Raw genomic sequence first — 25,626 nt, 5'->3', positions numbered from 1 at the left:
TGCCTAGGCCTTGGAAAAATGTATTTTAAAAATCCAAGCCTTGCCTAGGCCTTGGAAAAATGTATTTTAAAAATCCAAGCCTTGCCTAGGCCTTGGAAAATGTATTTTAAAAATTCACCCCTAGAGTAGGCCTTGGAGAAATTTATTTTAAAAATTCACACCTAGAGTAGGCCTTAAAAAATTATTTAAAAAAATCCACGCCTTATATACACCTTGGAAAATTTTATTTAAAAAATCCACGCCGTGTCTAGTCCTTGGAAAAAAATATTTTGAAAATCCACGCCTTGCCTAGCCCTTGGAAAAAAATATTTTGAAAATCCACGCCTTGCCTAGCCCTTGGAAAAAAATATTTTGAAAATCCACGCCTATTTCAGGTCTTTAGAGAAATTATTTTAAAAGTCCACGACCGTTTTAGGCCTTGGAAAAAATTACTTGAGACTTATAAAAAAATATTTTAAAAATCCACTCCAGTGTTGGGTGTTTCCTAGTCCTATTTAACTATTTAAAGAAATCCAAGTCAATTATATGCCTTGAAAAAACTCGTTTAGAAATTAAATACGAGAAAGAGTGTAGATTATATAAATTGAATAATCGTTGATTGTGGGTAATCAATGAAGCGCAGATTTAAAAAAAAAATTTTGAGTAACTAAACAAAACCAAAAATATGCTATATTCAGAATGTAAGCAAAATTTGTTACATTTCGGTGATCAGAAATGCTTTGAACACTTGTAATTGATTCTGAACACCATCCCCCATTCACCCTATGTTTGCGTAGTACACATAGCCACCTAATGGTATAGTGACTAGACTAGCAAAGGCAATGTATAGGCAAGAGGATATTTAGCGAAGACCATAACCGAATACTACATTATATGTAGGTGGTGCTACTGTATTCTGCACAGATCACAGTCAAATCTATGTAAACCACCAAAACAGATTGTCAATAATTTTTGAGTACATAAGAGAGCGTAGAATTTAAAAAAATCGATTTTTTGTAGATATTTTTTTCAAGCTAACAATAAAGCGTAGATTAAAAAAAGATTTCGTAAAAATTATATTTCTGAGTACCAAACAAATCGAACATCCTTTAAGGCCCTGTCACATATTCTCCCCTTCCTCACTTCGCCCTACTATCATTTCCAATCTCTTATAAATGCTCTTATAAACACTTTAGGTTGATATACATTTTACGGTTGATATAAATACGTTGCATGCGTTCGACTACAATTTCATGTATGCTGCATGCATTCATTCGGATTGCTCATTTTCGTCATCATTTCCAACTTCTTTTACTTCCGGATTGCTGGCCACTTGTGCGAAACTGCAACCATTTACACTCAAATGATTGTAAAATGTTTTGCAGTAACGAGTCTCAATAAACCGGTATATTATGACCCAAAGGAAGATTATTGTATTAACATTTTTGCAGCTGTTGATACTTTTCGTATGTCTGAGAGTGTATGTGTGTGTAAAAGTGATATTGTTTTTATTTAGTATTATTGTTTTTATCGAAATGGACTTTCATTATGTAAAGTGCAATTTTCATAATATGCCATAAGGTTGCAGAGAGAGATGGGGAAAAACAATAAATTTTATATTTCATTTATTTTCGAATTTTGAGGAGCAGAAGTTGTACCAAGGACTTTTTTGAGGGAAGGAATCTGGGAAATATTGGTACTTTTAATAATAATTTGCTATCCAAAAATCCACGCTCTAATGGGTACTCGAGAAAAACGTTCTTAAAAAATCGACATTCTTTTGGATGATTAAAAAATATTCGTAAAGAAATTCACGCTTTGTCGGGAACTCGGATAGTATTGTTTAAAAAATTAACTCTATTTTAGGTACAATAAAAAGATATTCTTTCAAAGTCTTTCATTCTATGTTCCCCAAAGTCTTAAAAAATCAACTGCAATTGAGGGGTAATAAGTATTAAAGAAATTAGGCCTCATTGGATTCTCACAAATGTATCCTTAAAAAAATCCATGCCTTGTCTAATTAGGTTTACAACTCATTCCCTATTTCACCCTATGTTTGCTCAGCGACGCCATGTACTGTGTTTTAGCAAAGACACCAGCCGTTATAATCGAGACGCTACTAAGCAAGTCACAAGGTGGCGCTGTTTTATTTCAAAAATATCAGAACACGCTGGGTCGAAAGCTTCAAAACATATTATATAAGGTACTCCGGGATGTACTCAAAAAAGTTTATTGAGGACTAAAAAAGTAATTAAAAAAAAAGTTTTAAAAAATTCACGCTAAGTTAGTTATTAAAAAAATATCCTTAACAAAATCCAAGCTCTGCTGGATACGCTCTAATGAAATCTTTAAAGAAAAATCTTTTAGGACCTGTACTGGGTATCAAAAATATCCCGAAAGTCATCAAAACACTTCATTTGTTTAATACATTTCACAACTCATTCCCAAAATCACCCTATTTCACAACTCATTCCCAAAATCACCCTATGTTTGCTTAGCGACGTCACCTACTCACATAGCGGCAACACTTTGTTTAGCAAAGATATCGGCAATGATAATTTGTAGTCCGGACTGTAATTAGCAAAAGTCCGAACCCAAAAATCTAATGTAGATGGCTTTCGTTCCCAAAATCACCCTATGTTTGCTTAGCGACGCCACCTACTGACATAGCGGCAACACTTTGTTTAGCAAAGTTATCGGCAATGATAATTTATAGTCCGGACTGTAATTAGCAAAAGTCCGAACCCAAAAATCGAATTTAGATGGCGTTCTTTTATTGTGGGATGATCATTGCGGCAACACTTTGTTTAGCAAAGACATCAGTAATGATAATTTATAGTCTGGACTTTACTTAGCAAAAGTCCGAACCCCAAAATCGAATTTAGATGGCGTTCTTTTATTGTGGGAAGATCATAACTCCAAAAAATATGCTTTAACAAATATAAAATTTAGTTGCGTGAAAACAAGAAAAAACGTTTCAAAATATATTGAACCCTTAGAAAAATTCCATTAAAAATTAGTTTTTTTTTTTTTAATAATGCCATCAAAATATTGTCTATTATCGCTTCGAAAATAATTTTCCACAACATTTACCTAATTAAAAAAATTTTGTTTGGTTTGGTATTTTCTATTGCCTACATTATGGCAGAAAGATCATAGGTTGTGGTTCACTAGTGATTGTTACATCTTCTTCTGGCTCTGAATGTAACCACATTGGCAGTGGTATGAGTGCCCTGAAAAACCTATTTTCCTCATTTAAGTACGTTCATGAATGTTTATGAAAAAATACTTATTTTCTTACTTTCAGTTATTGCTTTTAATTAAGTCAGCTTAAAACAATTTGCGCGGTGTTCGCTTTGTCGGCAGCACTCTAGAGCTATTACAGTTTCTTTTGTTTTTCTGTGGTCGTAGTTGGTTCGGAAAGTAAATACAATTGTTGAAAATTATTTGGTATTGTTATGTGTTGTTTATTTTTCCATTCTCTTTGCTGTGTCACGGTTTACCATAGTTGTTCCGATTCCACTCCCCCACCATTCGTTTTTCTTTCTTTCTGGCTTTTGCCAAAACCAAAAAAAAAAAAACTTTTTATTACTTTAATTCAAGGTTAAGCACCTCCTTAAGGCAGCTTATTGCCCTGCTAGTGTTGGCGAATAAAATTTCATTTTCAGCACACAACACCAGAAAGAAATTGGCCAGGGTCGAGGAGGTGGGTGTAGAAATTGTGACTGGCTGTTTTTAGAAAATGAAATACATTTTAATGAAGTTCCCAAATTTTTATAAGAGCATTAATGAGTGTAGAAGGAGGTGATGTGATGAGGATGAGGCGGAATACTCTTTAACTAGAATTGCTTAATTACATTTCCTGGAGGGATATCCACGCACACCGGCAAACACTTCGCAAACTTTAATAATGAATAAAAACTTTAATTGGTTTTGGTAGCATTTGGCAATTTCTTGGCAAAATAACAGACTCTACGCAAACAGCTGCTAAAAATTGGAAAATTTTTTCGGAAGGTGCACGCAAAGTATCTAATATAAATTTTAGAAATTATGCAATTTAAAAGTAAATACATTTTAACTGAATTTTGTACAACAGAGGCTAAGAGAGAATTTTAGTGTGCGTAGGTTGAAAAAAAAATCTAAAATCGATTTCATATTAATTTTTAATCGACGCTCTATTGGATGTTCCTTAGAGCCACAACCTACGATAATCTGCGCCATAATGTAGGCAATAGAAAACAAAAGTGTTATGGAGGTTATGTTTGGTTTGGATCTTTGCTAAATACAGTTTGAGATGTGAACTGTCCTTGTTGGTATCTTTGCTATTCATAGTCTAGCCACTATCCCAACATAGGGTGATATAGAGAATGATTTGTGAAAGCAATTAATTAATGAACCAGAGTAGCCAACACGACGTGTATTTTTATACCCTATACAACTATGTTGTTAGGGTATTATAGCTATGTGCAGACCCAAGAGTTTGTAACGCCGCGAAATATTGGTCCCAGACCCACCTTTAAGTATACCGATAGTCCTATCTCGACTAGCTGAACCGATCTAGACATATGTGTCCGTCCGTCTGTCCATTATAATTTGTAAACACGATACAGGCCACAGTTATGGACCAATCTTCACGAAATTTTGCATGTAGGTTGGGTTCTGGCCAATGTAGAACCCCTATTGTTTTTGGTAAAGATCGGTTAATATGTAGGTTTTTCTAGTCGCTCCCGAGGACGCAATTATGGCCCAAACATAGAGCAGGGGACCGGGCCAAAGAATAAGCATGCCTGTTTTTATAAAGATCTGTCAACATTTAGCGAGTCAATTGGACCTGGACATTTGTTTGAAAATCTTTAAAATGTGTATTCTACAAGGAAAATGTTTACTCCTTAAGGACATAGACCCGAGAAGATGATAGTATATCCAAGAGGAGTGGTTGGCCTTTAAATTGTCTTATGTACTAGGATGTGGGAGTTATACATAAATATTTACAGGTACTTATGTATTCAGATATTATTTAATAAACCATCACCACACTAGAGGGCGGAAATATAGCGCTGATCGCTTTGAAATGTTCCAGGTATGTTCAAGGACAACGCAACAACATTGGCATGAAGTGGACCGAAAACTAAATTTTTTTGTGTTTTTTTTTTTTGGAGTTGATCTATAGGCCACAATTAAAAGCCGATCATCACAACACAATCCACGGTGAAGGGAATCTGGACAATAGCTGTACTGAATACTCGTAATATTCGGAAAATATGTCAGTGTGAGGAAGAGGTGCTGTTTACCTCTAATCGGGCAAGAGGGTGCAAATATCACGAAATATTTCCCAGGCTGGGAATAAACATCCGCAGAAATCCAACAGAAATATTTCTTAAGCATTCAAACATAGCATGGAGTGTCTTTGCTAAGCACAGTCTCGCCGCTATCACCGATGTGTCACCCTATGAATAAGCAAACTAAAACTAATGAATCAAAAGTAGGGTGATATTGGGAATACTTTGTAAAATGTAATTAACTAATTGAATGTCCTCGTGATAATTCCTGAAGCCTGTTTTTAAGCATTAAACAGATAATTTTTTGAATATCCAACATTTTGTAAAAAAAAAACGTTGGCGTAGTTTTTTTTAAAAATATTTTTAGAGTAGCCATCAAGGCATAGATTTTTTAAAGAATATTTGTTAGGTTGCAACAAGACGTTGATTTTTTAAAGAATATTTTTCGGACTTCCCAACAAGGCGTTGATTTTTTAAAGAATATTTTTGGCACTTTTGAGGTCTTAGCAGGATATGGATTATTTAAAAAATATTTTTTCATGTCCCTAACAAGGTCGGGATTTTTTATTTTAGAAATATATTTTTATGTAGTAGTCAATAAGGCCTAGATTTTTTTAATAGAAAAATCAGCTATAATTCAAATTCCACAAGCTGTTCCGTTTGCAAAAAAACCCAACAACTTATTCTATCCTCAAGCTAAAGAAATGTTTTTAAACTTTAACATATTCCGATTACCGAACAAACCAATAGCCACCATTACCACCACTATCATAACATCAGAAAGCCATTTGAAGAGAATACGAAAAATATAAAACTACAAAGGAAAGGGTGGGGAGGGGAGGAAGAAGTCACAGAAAATTCCATGGCAAGAACTAATACCCGGAATTTTCTTCTGCTTCTCTTCTCTTGCACTGATAGTTTGAAATTGCGAAGAGGGGATTTTAAAACTCTTTACTCGAAGTCGAAACTATTTTTAGACTAGTTGCATTGGTGTTGGTAAAATAGAGATTTTCGGTATTAACCTGCTGCGTATAAAATACACATATGGAGGGTGATGAGGAGAGAAGGAGAGGAGGTCAGGGCAGAAGTTTTGCGAAAAACCATGAGTTAGTGTTTGAATAGATTGTCTCGGTGTGTGTGTGTGATATGGTTTGGCATATGAATGCTAAAATGTTAATATATGCGGTCACCATTAGAAGACATGTAGGGAGGTGTGTGTGTGAGTACGTGTGTATGTGTGTTTGGCAGGTTGTGTGTGTGATACAGGTTAGCTAAAGTTCATGTATTGATATACAATCAGGCAGATAACACCACAAGTGGGTTAAAAGTGAATGTACAATGAATATGTATACACATATAGAGATGTGTGTGTGGGAGTGTGTGTAGGTGGACATGTGGGTTTTGGAAATGCATTTTTCAAAAGAGAATGGAATAGATGGTTTTCAAGAGGGGCATATGGGTTTCATTGAATATGCATGTGGGTGTGTTCGTGTGTGTGTTTGGATGTGTTATGAATCTGAATAGTTTTTGGAGAAGAGGACTCATGGTACAGCATACTTTCAGGCTTTAGATTTTTTTGTGTGTGTGTGTGGGGTCACACACATTCGGATTATGTTTGTTGTCGTTGTTGTTCTTGTATTTCTAGTATTTGTTTTATTCGTTGATATTTTTGACCTCATACTGACACTGTTGGCAAATGTGCTTGACATTTGTAATGGGATTTTTGTTCTCATTTTTATTTTTTTTTTTCTAGTCGTTTTATTTTACACACTTCTTACCGATGTTTACATCTCCATCTATTGCCACCCCCTTGTGACTTTCTGAAAATGTTTTCATTTAGAGAAAAATATTATTATTCTTTGTTCTATTTAATTTACGAAATGCTTTACAAATTCCATGATGCATTTAATGCTATTTAGAAAACAAAATAATAAGGTTGGAAATGTTGGAGGGTTGTAAAGGTTTCCATAACCTTGGGGATATTACTTTGAGAATGAATCAAAAAGTTTGTGGGTGAAATTGTATTTAAAAAAAGGGAAATAATTAGAAACGGCTTTAAGAGGAAGACGAAGGATTTTTAAAATAATTTTTCCAACACCTATGCAAGACGTGGATTTAAAAAAAAAAAAAATTAATAATTTTTTTTCTAGGAAGTATATTTTTTTATTTGATCTGCAACAACAACTATTAGAAACGCCGAATATTCCTCTATCATTTTATGTCTTCTACGATGCCAAAACGATTCACCCCACCCTCCTTGGAAGTAAAAACAAAAAACAAGGAAGATAGCGCCGAAGAATGTCACATGCGAACGCATGATTGGCAATTGTTTCCATATGTTATTGCCTCGTGTGTTCGATAAGCTTAATTGAGGCAATAAAATTTCAGGATAAGTGGTTTTAGTTTGCATAAACTTTTGGCATAGCAAAATTGGGCTTTAAGGGCAAAAAAACATGTTTGAATACTTCTTTTTCTTCACGGACTATAAAAGGTGTGGAATTTAAAAATATCGAACCAAAAAAATATTAAACAAAAATCGACGCATATAACAATACATCAAAAATATATTTTTTTAAACCTAAGTCCATAAGTAGGTTTTGAAAAATTATTTTTAAAAATCCAAGCTTGGCAGTAGGCCATGAAAAATTATTTTTAAAAATCCAAGCCTAAAAATAGGCCTTAACCATTTTCTTTAAAAATCCATGCCTATAAGTAGGCCCTAAAAATGTATTTTAAAATTCCTCGCCTATAAGTAGGGCTTGGAAAATTAATTTTAAAAATCCACTCCTACAAGTAGGACTCTAAAAATTAGTTTTAAAATTAAAAATTCCAAGTATCCCCTCCCCCTTTTTCCCCTTTTTAGTCCCCAACGCGCTTAGGGATAGTTAAAATAAAAAAAAATAAAAATTATTGTTTTGAAAAATCCACCCCTAAATGTAGGCCTTGAAAATGAATTTTAAAAAATCCACGCCTAAAAGTAGGCCTTAAAAAATTAAATTACAAAAAACAGATTATTTTTAATTGTTAAAAAAGTTGAAATTGGACTAATACAGCTATTCCAAACAGCTGCATTAGTAGCTGAATTTAATGTTGAGTGGGAAAATGTTAGCTGAATTGTGTTTTTCATTAGAAGAGGTTAGCTGAATTGACTTTTTTGTTTGAAAAACTAATCGATTTGGGTTTTGTCGATGGAAAAAAGTTTGCTGAATTTAATTTTTCTTTGGAAAAAATAAACTGAATGAAATCGTTCGTTTGAAAAACTAAACTAAATTAAGTTTTTTCTATATAAAAATTTAGCTGAATAGAATTTTGAAGGGAAGAATGTTAACTGAATTACATTTTTCTTTAGAAAAAGTTAGCTGAGTTGACTTTTTCGTTTAAAAATTTAACGAATTGTGTTTTCCTGTGAAAAAGTATTAGCTGAATGGTGTTTAGAATTGAAGAATATTAGGTGAAATGAGGTTTTCGTTATTAAAGGTTAGCTGAATTGAATTTCCCATTAGAAAAATGTAGATGAATTGACTTTTTCGATTGAAAAATTAAAAGAATTGTTTTTTTTTTTTATTTGGAAAACCTTTGGTGAATAGCTTTATCCATAAATCAAAGGTAGCTGAATTGACTTTTTCTGTAGCTGAATTTATTTATTTATTTATTTTTGGTTAAAAAATAATTGAATTATTTTTTTTCTTTATAAAAATTTTGCTGAATTGTTTTTTTTCATAAAAAGTAGCTGCATGGAGTTTTTTTTACAGATATGCCTAGCTTAATTGAATTTTTCTTTAGGAAACCGTTGCTGAATGGAGTTTTTCTGTACAAAAGCTTAGCTGAATTGCCTTTTTCTATAGAAAACCCTTGCTGAATTGATTTGTCCGTTAGAAAAGTTAGCTGAATTACTTCGCTGTGTCGATTCTACCCCACAAAACATTGATAACATAAATAAAAGATCAAAAGTTCGTATTGAACTTTTCAACAATATGTATTTTTATATTTTATTCTGTAGCTGAGTTGACTTTTTAGGCTAAAAAATCAATTGAATTGTGTTTTTCGTTATAAAAAGTTTGCTGAAATGCTTTGTCTCTTAATAAAAGGTAGCTGAATTGAATATTTGCTATAGGAAACATTGCTAAATAGACTTTTTCGGTATAAAAGCTGAATTTACTTCTTCTATTGAAAACCCTTGCTGAATAGATTTTTTCGGTAAAAAAACTTAATAAAAGGTAGCTGAATTGATTTTTTGACTTTTTAGGTTAAAGAATCCATATAATTATGTTTTTCGTTATAAAACTTTTGCTGAATTGCTTTGTATCTTAGTAAAATGTAGCTAAATTGATTTTTTCTATAGAAAACCCTAGCTAAATTGATATTTCCGGTATAAAAACTAAGCTGAATTGAGTTGTTCTGTAGAAAAACTTAGCTAAATTGACTTTTTCAGCGGAAAATCTCAGCTGAATTGAATTTTTCTGTAGAAAAACTCAGCTGAATTGACTTTTTCTGTGGAAAAACCTAGCTGAATTGACTTTTTCTATAGAAAATACTTACTAAATTGATTTTAATAATAGAAAAAGTTAGCTGAATTGTGTCTACAATCTCCCTGTATCGATTCTAACGCACAATATATTGCTAATAATATTTTATTCTGTAGCTGAATTGACTTTTTGGGTTAAAAAATCAATCGAATTTTGTTTCTCGTTATACAAATTTTGCTGAATTGCTTATCCCCTTAATGAAAGCTAGCTGAATTGAATTTTTGAATAAAAAAACTTAGCTGAATTTGTCGGTATAAAAACTTCACTGCATTGATTTTTTTTCTGTAGAAAAGCTTAGCTAAATTGACTTTATCAACGAAAAACCTTAGCTGAATTGCCTTTTTCGATGTTAAACCTTTGCTGAATTGATTTTTTCTGTGGAAAAACCTAGCTGAATTGAGTTTTTCGGTGGAATAACTTCGCTGAATTGACTTTTTCTATAGAGAAACTTAGCTGAATTAATTTTTTCTATAAGAAAACCTAGCTGAATTGAGTTTTTCGATGGAATAATTTCGCTGAATTGACTTTTTCTATAGAGAAACTTAGCTGAATTAATTTTTTCTGTAAGAAAACATAGCTGAATTGAGTTTTTCTATAAAAAACATAGCTGAATTGACTTTTTCAATGAAACCCCTTAGCTGAATTAATGTTTTTGGTAGAAAAAGTTAGCTGAATTGTATCTACAACCTCCCCGAATCGATTCTAGCCCACAAAAAAATTTTACTAACATAAATAAAAAATCAAAACTATGTATCGAACTTTTCAATAATAACTTTTTTCATATTTTATTCCTTGCAACAATTTCTATTTTCTTGTTTTTTTTTTTTGTCTTGTTCCGATTTTTGGCATTTCCTCTATTTCTTGATTCATTAGTTGTAAAAAGTAAAAACTTGTTCCTCTTAACTTTTCGTTTTCAGAAAACAACAATGGCAACAACAATCGCTTTTTTGCACGCTTTAACATATTGTTGTAGAGATAGTATGGAAATTGGAAAAAATGCTGTTGTAGTTGATGGGGTAGGGAGAAGAAAATGTTTTACATGGCTGGGCAGCATTGAGGTGGGGTCTCGACATGGATATTAATTTTTTGTGAAAGTAATGGAAACTATGTTTAGTTCTCTGTAAGGATTTTAAAATTGTTGCCTTTAGGATATAATTATTCTGAAAAAAAAAATTAAAAAAAATCTTGGCCCATTCCCTTAAAATTTTGGGATCCGACAATTTCCTCCCTACCACTCAAATCAGTATTTAAAGCCCTCTAAGGAAAAAATTGATGATATCTACCAGCATCATAAATCGGCCTTCTTCCCCTTCTCCAATATAGCGGCTCATCACATATGTGTATCTTCATCGACCATCCTCCCGCACTCTATCAGGTCCATGAAGTAGGCAAAAAAATCAATGTATTCCTCGCAACATTATTCCCATATTCATGGTACACGGCTGGTCTGCGACGTTACAACCTCCATACTTTACAATCATGCCTTTCACACCACACCTTCCTCAAACAAACACCCACACACATATCAGTTTCATTGCCGAGTGGGAGGTCAGTTGGTGGGCGTGGGCCAGGTAAAACTTGGCAAAATGTTTGGTAACATGTTCTTGTACTGCTGCTACTACTGCTGTTGCCCCCATGAATTTTAACGGCTATTTTCCCCCATTTTTTCTACACGATTTTGTCGGCAATTCTACGTCGTTTTTTCTGCTGCCTTTGCCTACTTTCTTTCTTCCATTCATTCACTCGGTCGGTTGTTCGTTCGCTGTCTTACTCACTTAGAAAGGCGCCCAACTGTGTATGTGTTAGTTGCATTTGCATGTGGCAGCTAAAAAAGGATCTGCACACACAATCGGTCTCTTACCGACTAACTTAGTCATTCGGCCGAACTGAGTGTATGGATGTCTGTCTGCCTGTGTGTGTGTTAGACGATATGGACAAGAAAGCAAGCAACCATCCAGCCAGCAACTACAACAACAAAAACCCCGGCAACAACATTGAAAAATTTGAAATTATTGATTGGCCATTAGCCAAAACCAGTCATTGAATAATTCCGCAGCTATAGATATGAATTAACGAGAACCTGGGATGGCAATGATGCTATCATCGCTGCAAGGTAGTTGGTTGGTTGGTTGTCTGTCGAACAAAGAGTATCCGCAAAAAAGAAGCAAAATGATTGGGAAGAAAAACGATTTAAGGAAGAAAATAAAGGAATAGAGATAGTGTGGAGTTTAGGACTTAGTATTACAATTTAAAAACTTAGCTGAATTGAGGATACCCCAACAAAAATTAGAAAATAAGGAAAAAAATATATTTTTTTTAATAGAAAAGCTTAGCTGAATAGAGTTGTTCATTGGAAAAACCTTGCTGAATAGAGTTTTCTAATAGAAAAGCCTTGCTGAATACAGTTTTTCAATGAAAAAACCAAGCTGGATGAAGTTTTTCAATGGAAAAACTTAGCTGAATACAGTTTTTCAATGAAAAAACCCAGCTGGATGAAGTTTTTCAATGGAAAAACTTAGCTGAATAGAGTTTTTCAATGGAAAAACTTAACTGAATAGAGTTTTTCATAGTAAAGCTTAGCTGAATAGAGTTGTTCATTGGGAAAACCTTGCTGAATTGAGTTTTCTAATAGACAAATTTTGCTGAATACAGTTTTTCAATAAAAACACCAAGCTGAATGAAGTTTTCTAATAGAAAAACCCTGCTGAATTCAGTTTTTCAATGAAAAAACAAGCTGAATAGAAAACTTCAATGCAAAAACCAAGCTGAATAGTGTTTCTCAATAGAAAAACCTTGCTGAACACAATTTTTCTATGGAAAACCCTAGCTAAATAGGGGTATTCAGTGGAAAAACTTAGCTGAATGAAGTTTTGCAATAGAAAAACGTATCTGAATAGCGTTCTTCAATGAAAAAAACTTTGCTGAACAGTGTTGTTCAATGGAAAAACTTAGCTGAATAGAGTTTTTTAAGTAGAAGCCCTTGCTGAATTATTGTTCACTATATAAAACCTCAGCTGAATTGAACTTTAGGTCAGTAAATGTGTAAAAAAACTTAGCTGAATATAGTTTTGCAATAGAAAACCCTGCTGAATTAATGTTCACTATATAAAACATCAGCAGAATGTGTAAAAAAACTTAGCTGAATATACGTTTACAATAGAAAAACGTAACTGAATAGCGTTCTTCAATGAAAAAAACTTAGCTGAATAGCGTTGTTCAATGGAAAAACTTAGCTGAATAGAGTTTTTAAGTAGAGACCCTTGCTGAATTATTGTTCACTATATAAAACCTCAGCTGAATTGAACTTTAGGTCAGTAAATGTGTAAAAAACTTAGCTGAATATAGTTTTGCAATAGAAAAACGTAACTGAATAGCGTTCTTCAAAGAAAAAAACTTAGCTGAATAGTGTTGTTCAATGGAAAAACTTAGCTGAATAGAGTTTTTTAGTAGAAAACCCTGCCGAATTAATGTTCACTATATAAAACCTCAGCTGAATTGGACTTTAGATCAGTAAATGTTAAATGAAGTGAAATTTATATAGAAAAATCTGGCTGAATCGAGTTTTTACATATAAAATCATTGCTCAATTGAATTTTTCTATATAAAAACCTAACTGAATTGAAATTTTTTATTAAAGTATCTTGCTGAAATGAATTTTTCGTTAAAAAACCATAGTTTTTCTACATAAAGACCTTGCTGAATTGAGTTATTCTTAAGAATACCCTTGCGGAATTACTTTTTAGGAAACTAAACCATTGCTGAATTGAGTTTTCCCATGCTGAATTGGTGTTTTCTGTACAGAAATCTTTCTAAATTAAGGTTTTGGTAAGATAAACCTTGCTGAATAGAGTTTTTAATAGAAAACCCTAGCTGAATTGATGTTTACCAAAGAAATTCCAGCTGAATTGAACTTTGTTATGGAAAATGCTTGCTAAGTGGAATTTTTTCCACACTAAAATGTTGCTGAAGTGAAATTAATGTAGAAAAATAGGGCTGAATCGAGTATTTTTATATAAAAACCTTGCTAAATTGCATTTTTTCTATATAAAAACCTAGTTACATTGAAATTTTCAATACAAATATGCTGCTGAATTAAATTTTTCATTGGAAAAACATAGTTTTTCCAAATAAAATTCTTCCTGAACGAAGGTATTCGACACAAAAACCTTGCATAATTGATTTTGACGAATTTAAATCATTGCTGAATTGAGTTTTCGCATGCTGAATTGGTGTTTTCTGTTCCGAAACCTTACTTAATTACATTTTTAGTAAGAAAAACCTTGCTGAATAGTGTTTTATAATGGAAACCGGTAGCTGAATAGAGTTTTTTCAATGTAAAAACCTTGCTGAATTAGGTTTGCCAAAGAGATCCTAGCTGAATTAAAAAAACATAGTTTTTCCAAATAAAATTCTTCCTGAACGAAGGTATTCAACAGAAAAATCTTGCGTAATTGATTTTGACGAATTTAAATCATTGCTGAATTGGTGTTTTCTCTTCCGAAACCTTACTTAATTACAGTTTTAGTAAGAAAAACCTTGCTGAATAGTGTTTTATAATGGAAACCGGTAGCTAAATAGAGGTTTTTCAATGTAAAAACCTTGCTGAATTACGGTTTACCAAAGAAATCCCAGCTGAATTGAAGTTTACGCTAAAAAATGCTTGCTGAATGAAATTTTTTCCACACTGGAGTGAAATTTATATAGACAAATCTGAGTGAATCTAGTTATTCTCCATAAAAACCTTGCTGAATTGAGAAATTCCATAGAAAAATCAAGCAGAATGGATTTTTATACACAAAATCATTGCTGAATTGGCGTTTTTTGTACAAACATTTTGCGGAATATAATTAATTTATATAAAAATCCTCCCACAATTAAGTTTTTCTTGAGAAAATGTTATCTGAATTGTTTCTTTCTAAGGAAAAAAATTGCTGAATGGGAAATTTTTGGTTTTTAACAAGATTATTATTACCTCTTGTTAATACACAAAGAAATGTACGTATATAAATTAGTATTCCTGTGAATATCTCTAACAAATCCCTGCAATTATATACAAAAACACAAACACTCACACACATATCTTTATGTATATTTATTTATATATGCACATGAACATTCACATTCATTCAATTCATTCTGTCTAAATGATTTGTTTTAATGTGTAAATAGTGCTAATGGAAAAGTTTTTCCAAAAAAAAAATTAATTCATAAAATGTCTAATGGTCTTTACGTTTCCAGACACACACACACAGATATACACCTGTGCCTTCGTATATGAAGTTGCCATCAAAAATATATATATGTATGTATGTGTGTATGCAATATGTCTGTAGTGGAATTATATTTGCATAAAATAAATACCAAATAATTGCAATTTAAAAAGTGTTTATTTTTGAGGCGTGGGGAGAGAGAGAGGAGGAGGAATATGTATGAGTAGGAATACTTGAGCACACACACACACTTATATACGTAAATTATACAATTAGTTATATTGGCAAGAATATTGCAGTGAACTGTCTGCGATGGCAGCATAGCGTACGGCAGCATAGAGTACGCTATGCCAAAATTCGTAATAATCAAAACATTTGCAGAAACTTTTGTGCACCATCTACCTAAAATCGGGCGAAACTATATATGGAAGCTATATCAAAATCTGAACCGATTTTCATGAAACTTAGCACACATCATTCGAGACTTAATTCAATACGCTATGCCAAAATTCGTGCAAATCGAACGATTTTCAGGGGCGTTGATGCACCATTTACCTAAAATCGGGCGAAACTATATATGGGAGCTATATCTAAATCTGATCCGATTTTCACGAAACTTAGCACACATGAGTGTAGACCTAATTCATTACGCTATGCCAAATTTCGTGTAAATCGAAAGATATATAGGGACTTTGGTACACCATTTACCTAAAATCGGGCGAAAATATAAATGGGAGCTATATCTAAATCTGAACCGATTTTCACGAAAATTAGCACACATCATTCTAGTCTCAATTCAGTACGCTATGCCAAAATTCATGCAAATCGAAATATATATATATAGGGACTTTGGTACAGCATTTACCTACAATCGGTAGAAACTATATATGGGAGCTATATCTAAATCTGAACCGATTTTCACGAAACTTAGCACACATCATTTTAGTCTTAATTTTGTACGCCATACCAAATTTCGTGCAAATCGAAAGATATATACACCATTTACATTAAATCGGACGAAAATATATATATATATATATATATATATATGGGAGCCGGTCCGCCCCCCTGCGTACGTCCCTGTATTATTGGATAGAATGCAAAACATGTCCAACTCGTTATTTGTACATTGTAGATAGATGTGATAAATATTTGTTGTTGTTGCTGGTGGTGGTCGAAGCCAATCTGGCCAACACTAGTCGGAGTGAAGCTCATCAGAGGATGGTATTGAGAATGTGGAGGATGATGACACAGACTTGGCAACATGAAATGCTTGCATGCATCTATTTCAAAGTGTTAAACTATAATTTTCTTTGTGTACATTTCTCAGTGATTGGAATATTAATTTTGACAAGATTCGAAGCTTCACTAAAGAGAAGAGAGGAAAAATATATATTTTTCTTCAGGCCGGATTTTTTTTACATCATTTTTTCTAAGACCTATATAAAAAGGTGGATTTTTCAAAAAAAAGTCTAAGCCCTATATAAGGCATGGATTTTTTAAATAATTTTTTCTAAGGCCTATATAAGGCGTGGTTTTTTTAAAGAATTTTTTCTAAGGCCTATATAAGGCGTGGTTTTTTTAAAGAATTTTTTCTGAACCCTACAAGGACATTAGGCGTGGTTTTTTTAAAGAATTTTTTCTGAACCCTACAAGGACATTAGGCGTGGTTTTTTTAAAGAATTTTTTCTAAGGCCTATATAAGGCGTGGTTTTTTTAAAGAATTTTTTCTAAGGCCTATATAAGGCGTGGTTTTTTTAAAGAATTTTTTCTAAGGCCTATATAAGGCGTGGTTTTTTTAAAGAATTTTTTCTAAGGCCTATATAAGGCTTGGTTTTTTTTAAAGAATTTTTTCTAAGGCCTATATAAGGCGTGGTTTTTTTAAAGAATTTTTTCTAAGGCCTATATAAGGCTTGGTTTTTTTAAAGAATTTTTTCTAAGGCCTATATAAGGCGTGGTTTTTTTAAAGAATTTTTTCTAAGGCCTATATAAGGCGTGGTTTTTTTAAAGAATTTTTTCTAAGGCCTATATAAGGCGTGGTTTTTTTAAAGAATTTTTTCTAAGGCCTATATAGGGCTTCTCCTTATATAGGAGGGGATTCTTTAAATATTTTTTTTTTTATTCCAAATACTGCTAGAGATTTTTGTTTTTCTAAATACCATACCTAAGTTCCTATTTGAAGTTTTTAAAGTGTCATAAATTTAATTGACTAACATTAATTGTACATTTGTGCAGATGTACCCCGCTCATGTACATCTGGAACCTCCACACAATGTTAGTGTAAATTGTGAATGCACTAAACTAAAACTCGAAATTGCAATCCAACTACATACATCCACAGCACACACTTACACACACACACATACATACATTCAAAGATATCAATACTAAATGCTTGTTTAGAACAGGAAATCAAATCAATTGGATGCGGTTATACAGACGATACACAGAGAAAGCTAGACAAACAAAGTCGTTCATATACTAACACCTATACATACACAGACACACACATGATCATATAACATAGTGTATATGGAGAGGAGAGGAGCCTGAGAGTGAGATAACTTTTAAAGTCCTTGGTTAAAACCATTGAATTGCCATACACACACACGCGCATACATGTGCACTTGTTCAATGGTGGTAAAAGTGTTGGTAATTGAGTGAGCTTGAGTATTTGTTAGAGTGTGTGTGTATCGAAGTGTGTACGGATGTGTGTTGCAGTAAGTAATGGTAAATATGTTTTTGTTTTTTTTTCCTTCTACTAATTTCCAAGAGCTAAACAAACAAACATGTATGTATGTACATATTAAAGTTTACAGGGAAATTTTGGAGAGGAATTTTCCAATAATTTTGGGGAAAGTGGAAATTTTCAAAATTGCTAAAGGCCACCACGGAAAGGGTCCCAAAATCTAGTTTAATATTGTTTTAAACAAATTAATTCCCAAAAAACACTTCCTTGACCCTTTAATAATTCCCCCAACTTCTGACTTCACCCCTCGTTGAGGATCTCTTGTAAATATCTACCGGATAACAATTTTTGTATTTTTGACTTCATTAAAACTTTAAGTCAATTTATTTTATACACTTTCTAACACTGATATGAATGGGAATTTTCTGCCTGATTGGTTTTATATGTATGTATGTCGGTGGTTGTCACGCCAAAATACAAATTCACACACACACATACGAATCGTGTTAGAAGCAGATAATATTCGGAAACCATAAAATAAGAACAATGGTTTACTTTAGATTGTACTCAAGACTCGAACTTATAATTTCAAGTAGATGGTAAATATCGGCAAGTGGAAATTTTCGAAATTTCCAACAACAACATCAATGTCGATAATTGGAAATTATTGTCAAGAAAAATATTGTACTATTAATGAAAAATTTTTCATACTGACCCTAGAAAAAATTTAAAAAATCCACGCCTTATATAGGCCTTAGAAAAAATTATTTTAAAAATCCACGCCTTATATAGGCCTTAGAAAAAATTATTTAAAAAATCCACGCCTTATATAGGCCTTAGAAAAAATTATTTAAAAAATCCACGCCTTATATAGGCCTTAGAAAAAATTATTTAAAAAATCCACGCCTTATATAGGCCTTAGAAAAAATTATTTAAAAAATCCACGCCTTATATAGGCCTTAGAAAAAATTATTTAAAAAATCCACGCCATATACATGCCTTAGAAAAAATTATTTAAAAAATCCACGCCTTATATAGGCCTTAGAAAAAATTATTTTAAAAATCCACGCCTTATATAGGCCTTAGAAAAAATTATTAAAAAAAATCCACGCCTTATATAGGCCTTAGAAAAAATTATTTAAAAAATCCACGCCTTATATAGGCCTTAGAAAAAATTATTTAAAAAATCCACGCCTTATATAGGCCTTAGAAAAAATTATTTAAAAAATCCACGCCTTATATAGGCCTTAGAAAAAATTATTTTAAAAATCCACGCCTTATATAGGCCTTGAAAAAAATTATTTACAAAATCCACGCCTTATATGGGCCTTAGAAAAAATTATTTAAAAAATCCATGCCTTATATAGGCCGTAGAAAAAATTATTTAAAAAATCCACGCCTTATATAGGCCTTAGAACAAATTATTAAAAAAATCCACGTCTAGAAAAAATTATTTAAAAAATCCACGCCATATATATGCCTTAGAAAAAATTATTTAAAAAATCCAGGCCATATATATGCCTTAGAAAAAATTATTTAAAAAATCCACGCCATATATATGCCTTAGAAAAAATTATTTAAAAAATCCTCGCCTTATATAGGCCTTAGAAAAAATTATTTAAAAAATCCACTCCTTATAAAGGCCTTGAAAAAAAATATTTAAAAAATCCACGCCTTATATATGCCTTAGAAAAAATTATTTAAAAAATCCACGCCTTATATATGCCTTAGAAAAAATTATTTAAAAAATCCACGCCTTATATAGGCCTTGAAAAAAAATATTTAAAAAATCCACGCCTTATATAGGTGTTGGAAAAAATTATTTAAAAAATCCACGCCTTATATAGGTGTTGGAAAAAGTTATTTAAAAAATCCCCACCTTATCTAGGCCTTAGAAAAAATTATTTAAAAAATCCACGCCTTATATAGGCCTTAGAAAAAATTATTTAAAAAATCCACGCCTTATATAGGTGTTGGAAAAAATTATTTAAAAAATCCACGACTTATGTAGGCTTTAGAAAAAATTATTTGAAAAAAAAAATTGTTCCTTCTCTTTTAAATTTTTGATATTTTAAATTCATATTTTCGTTGAAAGCCTCGATATCGACTGCATGTACTTGATTTACCCTTACATATACATATATATATGTGAAAAATAATTTATAATACCTTCTCCCCATTATGACCACAAAGTCAATTGTAATATGTCATTGTTGTGTGTGTGTGTGAATTGACCAAGAAGGCATCGAAGTGTATACCCTGGTCGGTGTCAGATTGTGGCAATATTTTCATGTTTCTTGTCCATCATCTTCATCTTCGTTCGATCTGTTTGATGATGTCGATGTGAATGCGGCTGGTGGCGATTCACATGCTTTGTGGTTTTTTCCCCTGACCCGACTCTTTCTTAACCACTGATTTCCTTTTTGGATCTAAAAGGAAATTGTGGTAGATGTTGATTTTCCTTTGGTGGTTCTGTTGTCGTTGTTGCTGCTGCTTCTGGTATTGCTTACATTTATTATTGAAGGTAAATAAATTTCCTTCGTGCTAGAGCTAGGAGCTTCTTTTCCAATATTCCTTTGCTTCATTTTAATTAGCAATTAATTGAAGTTGATGCTGTTGACGTCGTCGTCATCGTTTCTTCGTATGGATTTTTTTTTTCATTTCGAACGGCATCAAGAGCAAGTTTTAAAATGAGCCTTGATTCTGTGCAGTTTTTTTCTGTTGAGTTCTGAGATTTTATTCTCATTGAGCTTGAAGCTTAACACCACTCACACACATATACATACATCGGAGACCCAATAGCACCACCCATTGTGAGTTAGAAGCGTGTTTTGTCAGTCAGTTTTATGCGGATAATCGTTTATTAACTTTTCGCCCTCCCCCTTGCCATCTCATTCTCTTCCGTTAATCACCCTCCTTTTGTTATGCAAAAAAACAAAAAAAGAAAAAAAAAATTGCTACGTGGTTGACGTTTTCTGTTCCTGGCAGATTACCCGCTCGCTGTTGTAACTTACATGAAATGTTTAATAAAAAACAATTATTAAAAACTTTTTAAATTGCAAACACTTTTTCTTGTTTGCGAACGTACAAAAAAAGAAAAAAAATTTCCAGAAGCCAACCCTCCACGTAGCGAAATTTTGAAAAAAAAAATATCCTACATATCAAGTAGGAAATCAAAAACTTTAGTAATTATCGATTATAATGAAGAAGATGCGTTTTTTTGGTATCGGGAAGTTTATTTTTCCATTCGAACGTGAAATTTGATTAGCTACAACTTGGGCCAGGACAACATCCGAGGCTGACAAAAAAAAAACCAATCGAATTATGGCAATTCACTTTTAAGTAATCAAAAGTTTTGAAAACATTTTTAGAAAAGAGGAAGGGGCGGGATTGTTTCAGAAGTAATTCTGTATGCTTGAGAAAAATGTAAAGTCTCTTATGGTACTTGAAAAAAATTATTTAAAAAATCCACGCCTAAGGATAGGCCTTGGAAAAAAATTATTTAAAAAATCCACGCCTTATACAGGTCTTGAAAAAAAATATTTAAAAAATCCACGCCTAAGGATAGGCCTTGGAAAAAAATTATTTGAAAAATCCACGCCTTATATAGGCCTTAGAAAAAATTTTTTAAAAAATCCACGCCCTATATAGGCCTTGAAAAAAAAATATTTAAAAAATCCATGCCTTATATAGGCCTTGAAAAAAATATTTAAAAAATCCACGCCTTATATAGGCCTTGAGAAAAAATATTTAAAAAATCCACACCTTATATAGGCCTTGAAAAAAAATTATTAAAAAAATCCACGCCTTATATAGGCCTTGAAAAAAATTATTTAAAAATCCACGCCTTATATAGGCCTTGGAAAAAATTATTTAAAAAATCCACGCATTATATAGGCCTTAGAAAAAATTATTTAAAAAATCCACGCCTTATATAGGCGTTGAAAAAAAATATTTAAAAAATCCACGCCTTATATAGGCCTTGAAAAAAATTATTTAAAAATCCACGCCTTATATAGACCTTGAAAAAAAATATTTAAAAAATCCATGCCTTATATAGGCCTAGAAAAAAATATTTAAAAAATCCACGCCTTATAAAAAATTATTTCAAATATATTTGTTATTACTCATTCTAATTCGTGTTTTTCTTTTCTATCATATTTTACAGAAATGGAAAGTGCCCCACGTAATGTACAAGTCCGACCATTATCGTCATCGACAATGGTCATAACATGGGAACCCCCAGAGACCCCCAATGGACAAGTGACCGTAAGTATTTGAGTCAATAAATTTATATATCTTTTTTCGAACCATCCTAGTGTCTAGAATTTTTCCTCAGATTTCCACTCCCGCATCACAACATATTCAATAATTCCAAACATTTTCAAAATAATTACTATTTAATTTGTCATATTATTGGTCATGCAGTTATCGTCCGACATAGTTTGTCATTTATGTTTCTGAAACGATTTATTTACAAACAAAGCACAAAACCCATAATCATTTGAATGGCCTATGAAAGTAATTGGAAATAGACAAATAGTCAAATTTCATAATAATTAACTAATGTCATAAAATGGTAATTAATAAATTTTCAAATCAAATTGGAATTGGAATGCTAAAAGATATGATAATGGTTGCCATGATGATGATAATGTGTGGCTAAGGGAAGGAGTATCGAGAGAGGAAAGGTTAAAGAGCAATTTAAATATATTATGAACTTGTGGATTATTTTGTGGTTTTCAAATAGGAAATCGTTTATATGTGTTTAATTCTAACAAGGGCAAAGGTCGTTTTAAAAATATAGATTATAGAATTAAATGAATGCACTTGCAAAATTAATTTTGAAAATTTCTCGCCTAAAAGAAGGCATTGAAAAATTTAATTTTAAAATTTCCGTCTATAAGTAGGCCTTGAAAAATTAATTTTAAAAATGTGCGCCTAAAAGTGGGCCATGAAAAGTAAGGCCTAAAAGTAGGCCTTGAAAAATTAAATTCAAAAATTTGGATCTAAAAGAATGCATTGAAAAAGAGATTTCAAAAATTTACGCCTAAAAGTAGACCTTGAAAAATTAACTCCTAAAAGTAGGCCTTGAAAAATTAATGCCTAAAAGTAGGCCTTCAAAAAATTAATTTTAAGAAATTATGCCTTTAAAATAACTTTTAAAAATCAACGCCTTAAATTAGGCCTTCAAAATTAATTATAAAAAAATCCTCGCCTAAAAGTGGGCCTTGGAAATTAATTATAAAAAAAATCCAAGCCTAATAGTAGCCCTTGGAAATTAATTTAAAAAAGTCCGTGCCTAAAAGTACGCCTTAAAATTAATTTAAAAAATGCCACGCCTAAAAGTAGGCATTGGACAAAAATTTAAAATAGCCCTTCAAAATTAATTTTAAAAATTAAACAAGCCACGTCTGTTGAAATTTCTTTAAAATTATTTTTTCAAGGCATATCTTTAGGCGTAGTTAAAAGTCAACGCCTAAAGATATGCCTTGAAATAACTTTGAAAATCCACCCCTAAATATATGCCTTGAACAAATAATTTTAACCAGTGAACGGAGCAGTATAGTCGGACGGGGCCGACCATGGAACTCTAACTTTCTGCAGAGCTTTATTCCAAGAATGGGCAATATTTCGCGATATTTGCACCCTCTTAACCGATTAGAGGTCAATAGCTCCTACTTCTTGCCATGACATCTATTTCAAATTATGTTTAATTTTATAATATCCAATTTTCCCGCTAAATAGTGACAGATCATTACAAAAGCCCTTCAAATTAAAAAAATTGGCCAGATTTATTCTCCAGCGTAATATTATGCCTATAATTGTAGCCTATATATCGACTTGAAAAAACACAATAAAAATAAGTTTCGGTCCACTTCATCCCAATTTTTGTATGTGATCATCACCAAAAATTATAGGCGTTGTTCTTGACCATAACCGGAACCTCATGGAAATTTTAAAAGCGATCAGCGCTTTATTTCTGCCCTCTAATGTTAATTGGTTACTAAATAATATTTGATTACGTAAGCACCTATAAATATTTAAGTGGTATCTATTTTAAGGTCAACCACTCCTCTTGAATATACTATCAACTTCTAGGGTCTATGTCCTTCAGGAGTAAATATATATGCCATAGAATATAATTTTTGTAATTTTTCACACAAAAGTCGGGGTCCATTTGACCCGCTAAATATTTACCGATCTTTATCCAAACATGCATGCGTATTGTTTGGCCCGAAATTAATTTTAAAAAGTCCACGCCTAAAAGTAGGCCATGAAAATTAATATTAAAAAGTCCACGCCTGAAAGTAGGGCATGAACATTAATTTTAAAAAGTCCACGCCAAAAAGTAGGCCTTGAAAATTAATTTTAAAAAGTCCACGCCTAAAAGTAGGGCTTGAAAATTAATTTTAAAAAGTCCACGCCTAAAATTAGGCCTTGAAAAATAATTTTAAAAAGTCCACGCCTAAAAGTAGGTCTTGAAAATTTATTTTAAAAAGCCCACGCCTAAAAGTAGGCCTTGAAAATAAATTTTAATTTAATTTAAAATTTTATTTTATACCTCTAGGTATACACTGAAAACTATTTTTAAAAAATTCAAATTGAAACAATCCACGCATTTTAAAATTATTTTTCCAAGGCATATCTTTAGGCGTGGACTTTTAACCACGCCTAAAGATATGCCTTGAAAAAATAATTCTAACAATCCATACCTGAATATATGCCTTGAAAAAATAATTCTAAAAATCTACCCCTAAAAATATGCCTTGAAAAAATAATTCTAAAAATTTACTCCTAAAAATATGCCTTGAAAAAATAATTCCAACAATCTACACCTGAATATATGCCTTGAAAAAATAATTTTGAAAATCCACGCCTAAAGATATGCCTTGAAAAAATAATTCCAACAATCCACACCTGAATATATGCCTTGACAAAAATAATTTTGAAAATCCACGCCTAAAGATATGCCTTGAAAAACTAATTCTAACAATCCACACCTGAATATATGCCTTGAAAAAATAATTTTGAAAATCCACGCCTAAAGATATGCATTGAAAAAATAATTCTAAAAATCTACCCCTAAAAATATGCCTTGAAAAATAATTTTAAAAATCCACACCTGAATATATGCCTTGGAGAAATAATTTTGAAAATCCACGCCTGAAGATATGCCTTGAAAAAATTTTTTTGAAAAATCTACCCCTAAAAATAGGCCTTGAATATTATGCCTTAATTATGCCTTAAATCTCCCCTCATCTTCCCTCTTAATTTATCTACTCCGCACATTTTCTCACAAGCCTCACAATGATAGTAACTTTATTAGTAGTAGTGTTACCCACATATATGTATATCTTATAATTACAATTATCATTACCATCATTATTCAGCCATGCAATATAGACGAAGCCTCCCGGTTAGGATAATTTGATTATCCTAAAGATTGTTGCTGCCCAAAATATCGTTGTCGCTGTGTGACATATTCATGCCAAAAGGTCGTCCGTTCAAACAATTTCCTTTGAATTTGTAATTAATTCTATGTAAAGATATGGGCATGACAAAATCATGACAATGATAAAGAGATACACACGGGTATTTGTGAGTGAGTGTATGTGTGTGTGTGTGTGTGTTTGTGGATATATCAATTGAAAGCAAAATCATGTTATTTGAAATTAACATATGGGTCAATCAGATACTGACTGGCTATATATTTATAATGACAATATTCCATATCGTCATTATCGTGACAGGAAATGTATGTGTTATGTGTTAGCTATGAGGATATGTAAATGTGTTAATTTCGCTGAGGAAATTAATAGGATTTGGGATAAAATGAACTATAAAAAAATGGGTTGAGTCGTCGGGTTAGTTGCCCACAATCGGAAAACCCAACCTACTATGAAAATGTAAAGAAAAAGAAAACCAAACCCCCTAATGTT

The 25,626-nt window shown here is 32.1% G+C and overlaps 1 protein-coding gene across 1 annotated transcript in view; it reads left to right on the top strand.

Moving 5' to 3' along the window:
• Nucleotides 1-25,626, top strand: part of LOC133330047 (tyrosine-protein phosphatase Lar-like) — a gene marked incomplete at its 3' end in the record, with an annotated part of 419,885 nt that overhangs the window by 349,889 nt on the left and 44,370 nt on the right. Inside the window, exon 11 of the mRNA XM_061538523.1 lies at nucleotides 21,852-21,952. Coding sequence (XP_061394507.1) covers nucleotides 21,852-21,952 — 101 coding nt within the window. The remainder of the gene's footprint in view (nucleotides 1-21,851; nucleotides 21,953-25,626) is intronic.

This window comes from Musca vetustissima, unplaced genomic scaffold (genome assembly GCF_032173495.1).
Source record: "Musca vetustissima isolate MV318-11 ecotype Yass unplaced genomic scaffold, APGP_CSIRO_Mvet_v1 utg1054, whole genome shotgun sequence".
In the NCBI taxonomy this organism is placed as follows: domain Eukaryota; kingdom Metazoa; phylum Arthropoda; class Insecta; order Diptera; family Muscidae; genus Musca; species Musca vetustissima.
Note: the sequence above shows the minus strand (reverse complement) of the source record. Positions and strands in the feature narration are given on the sequence as shown.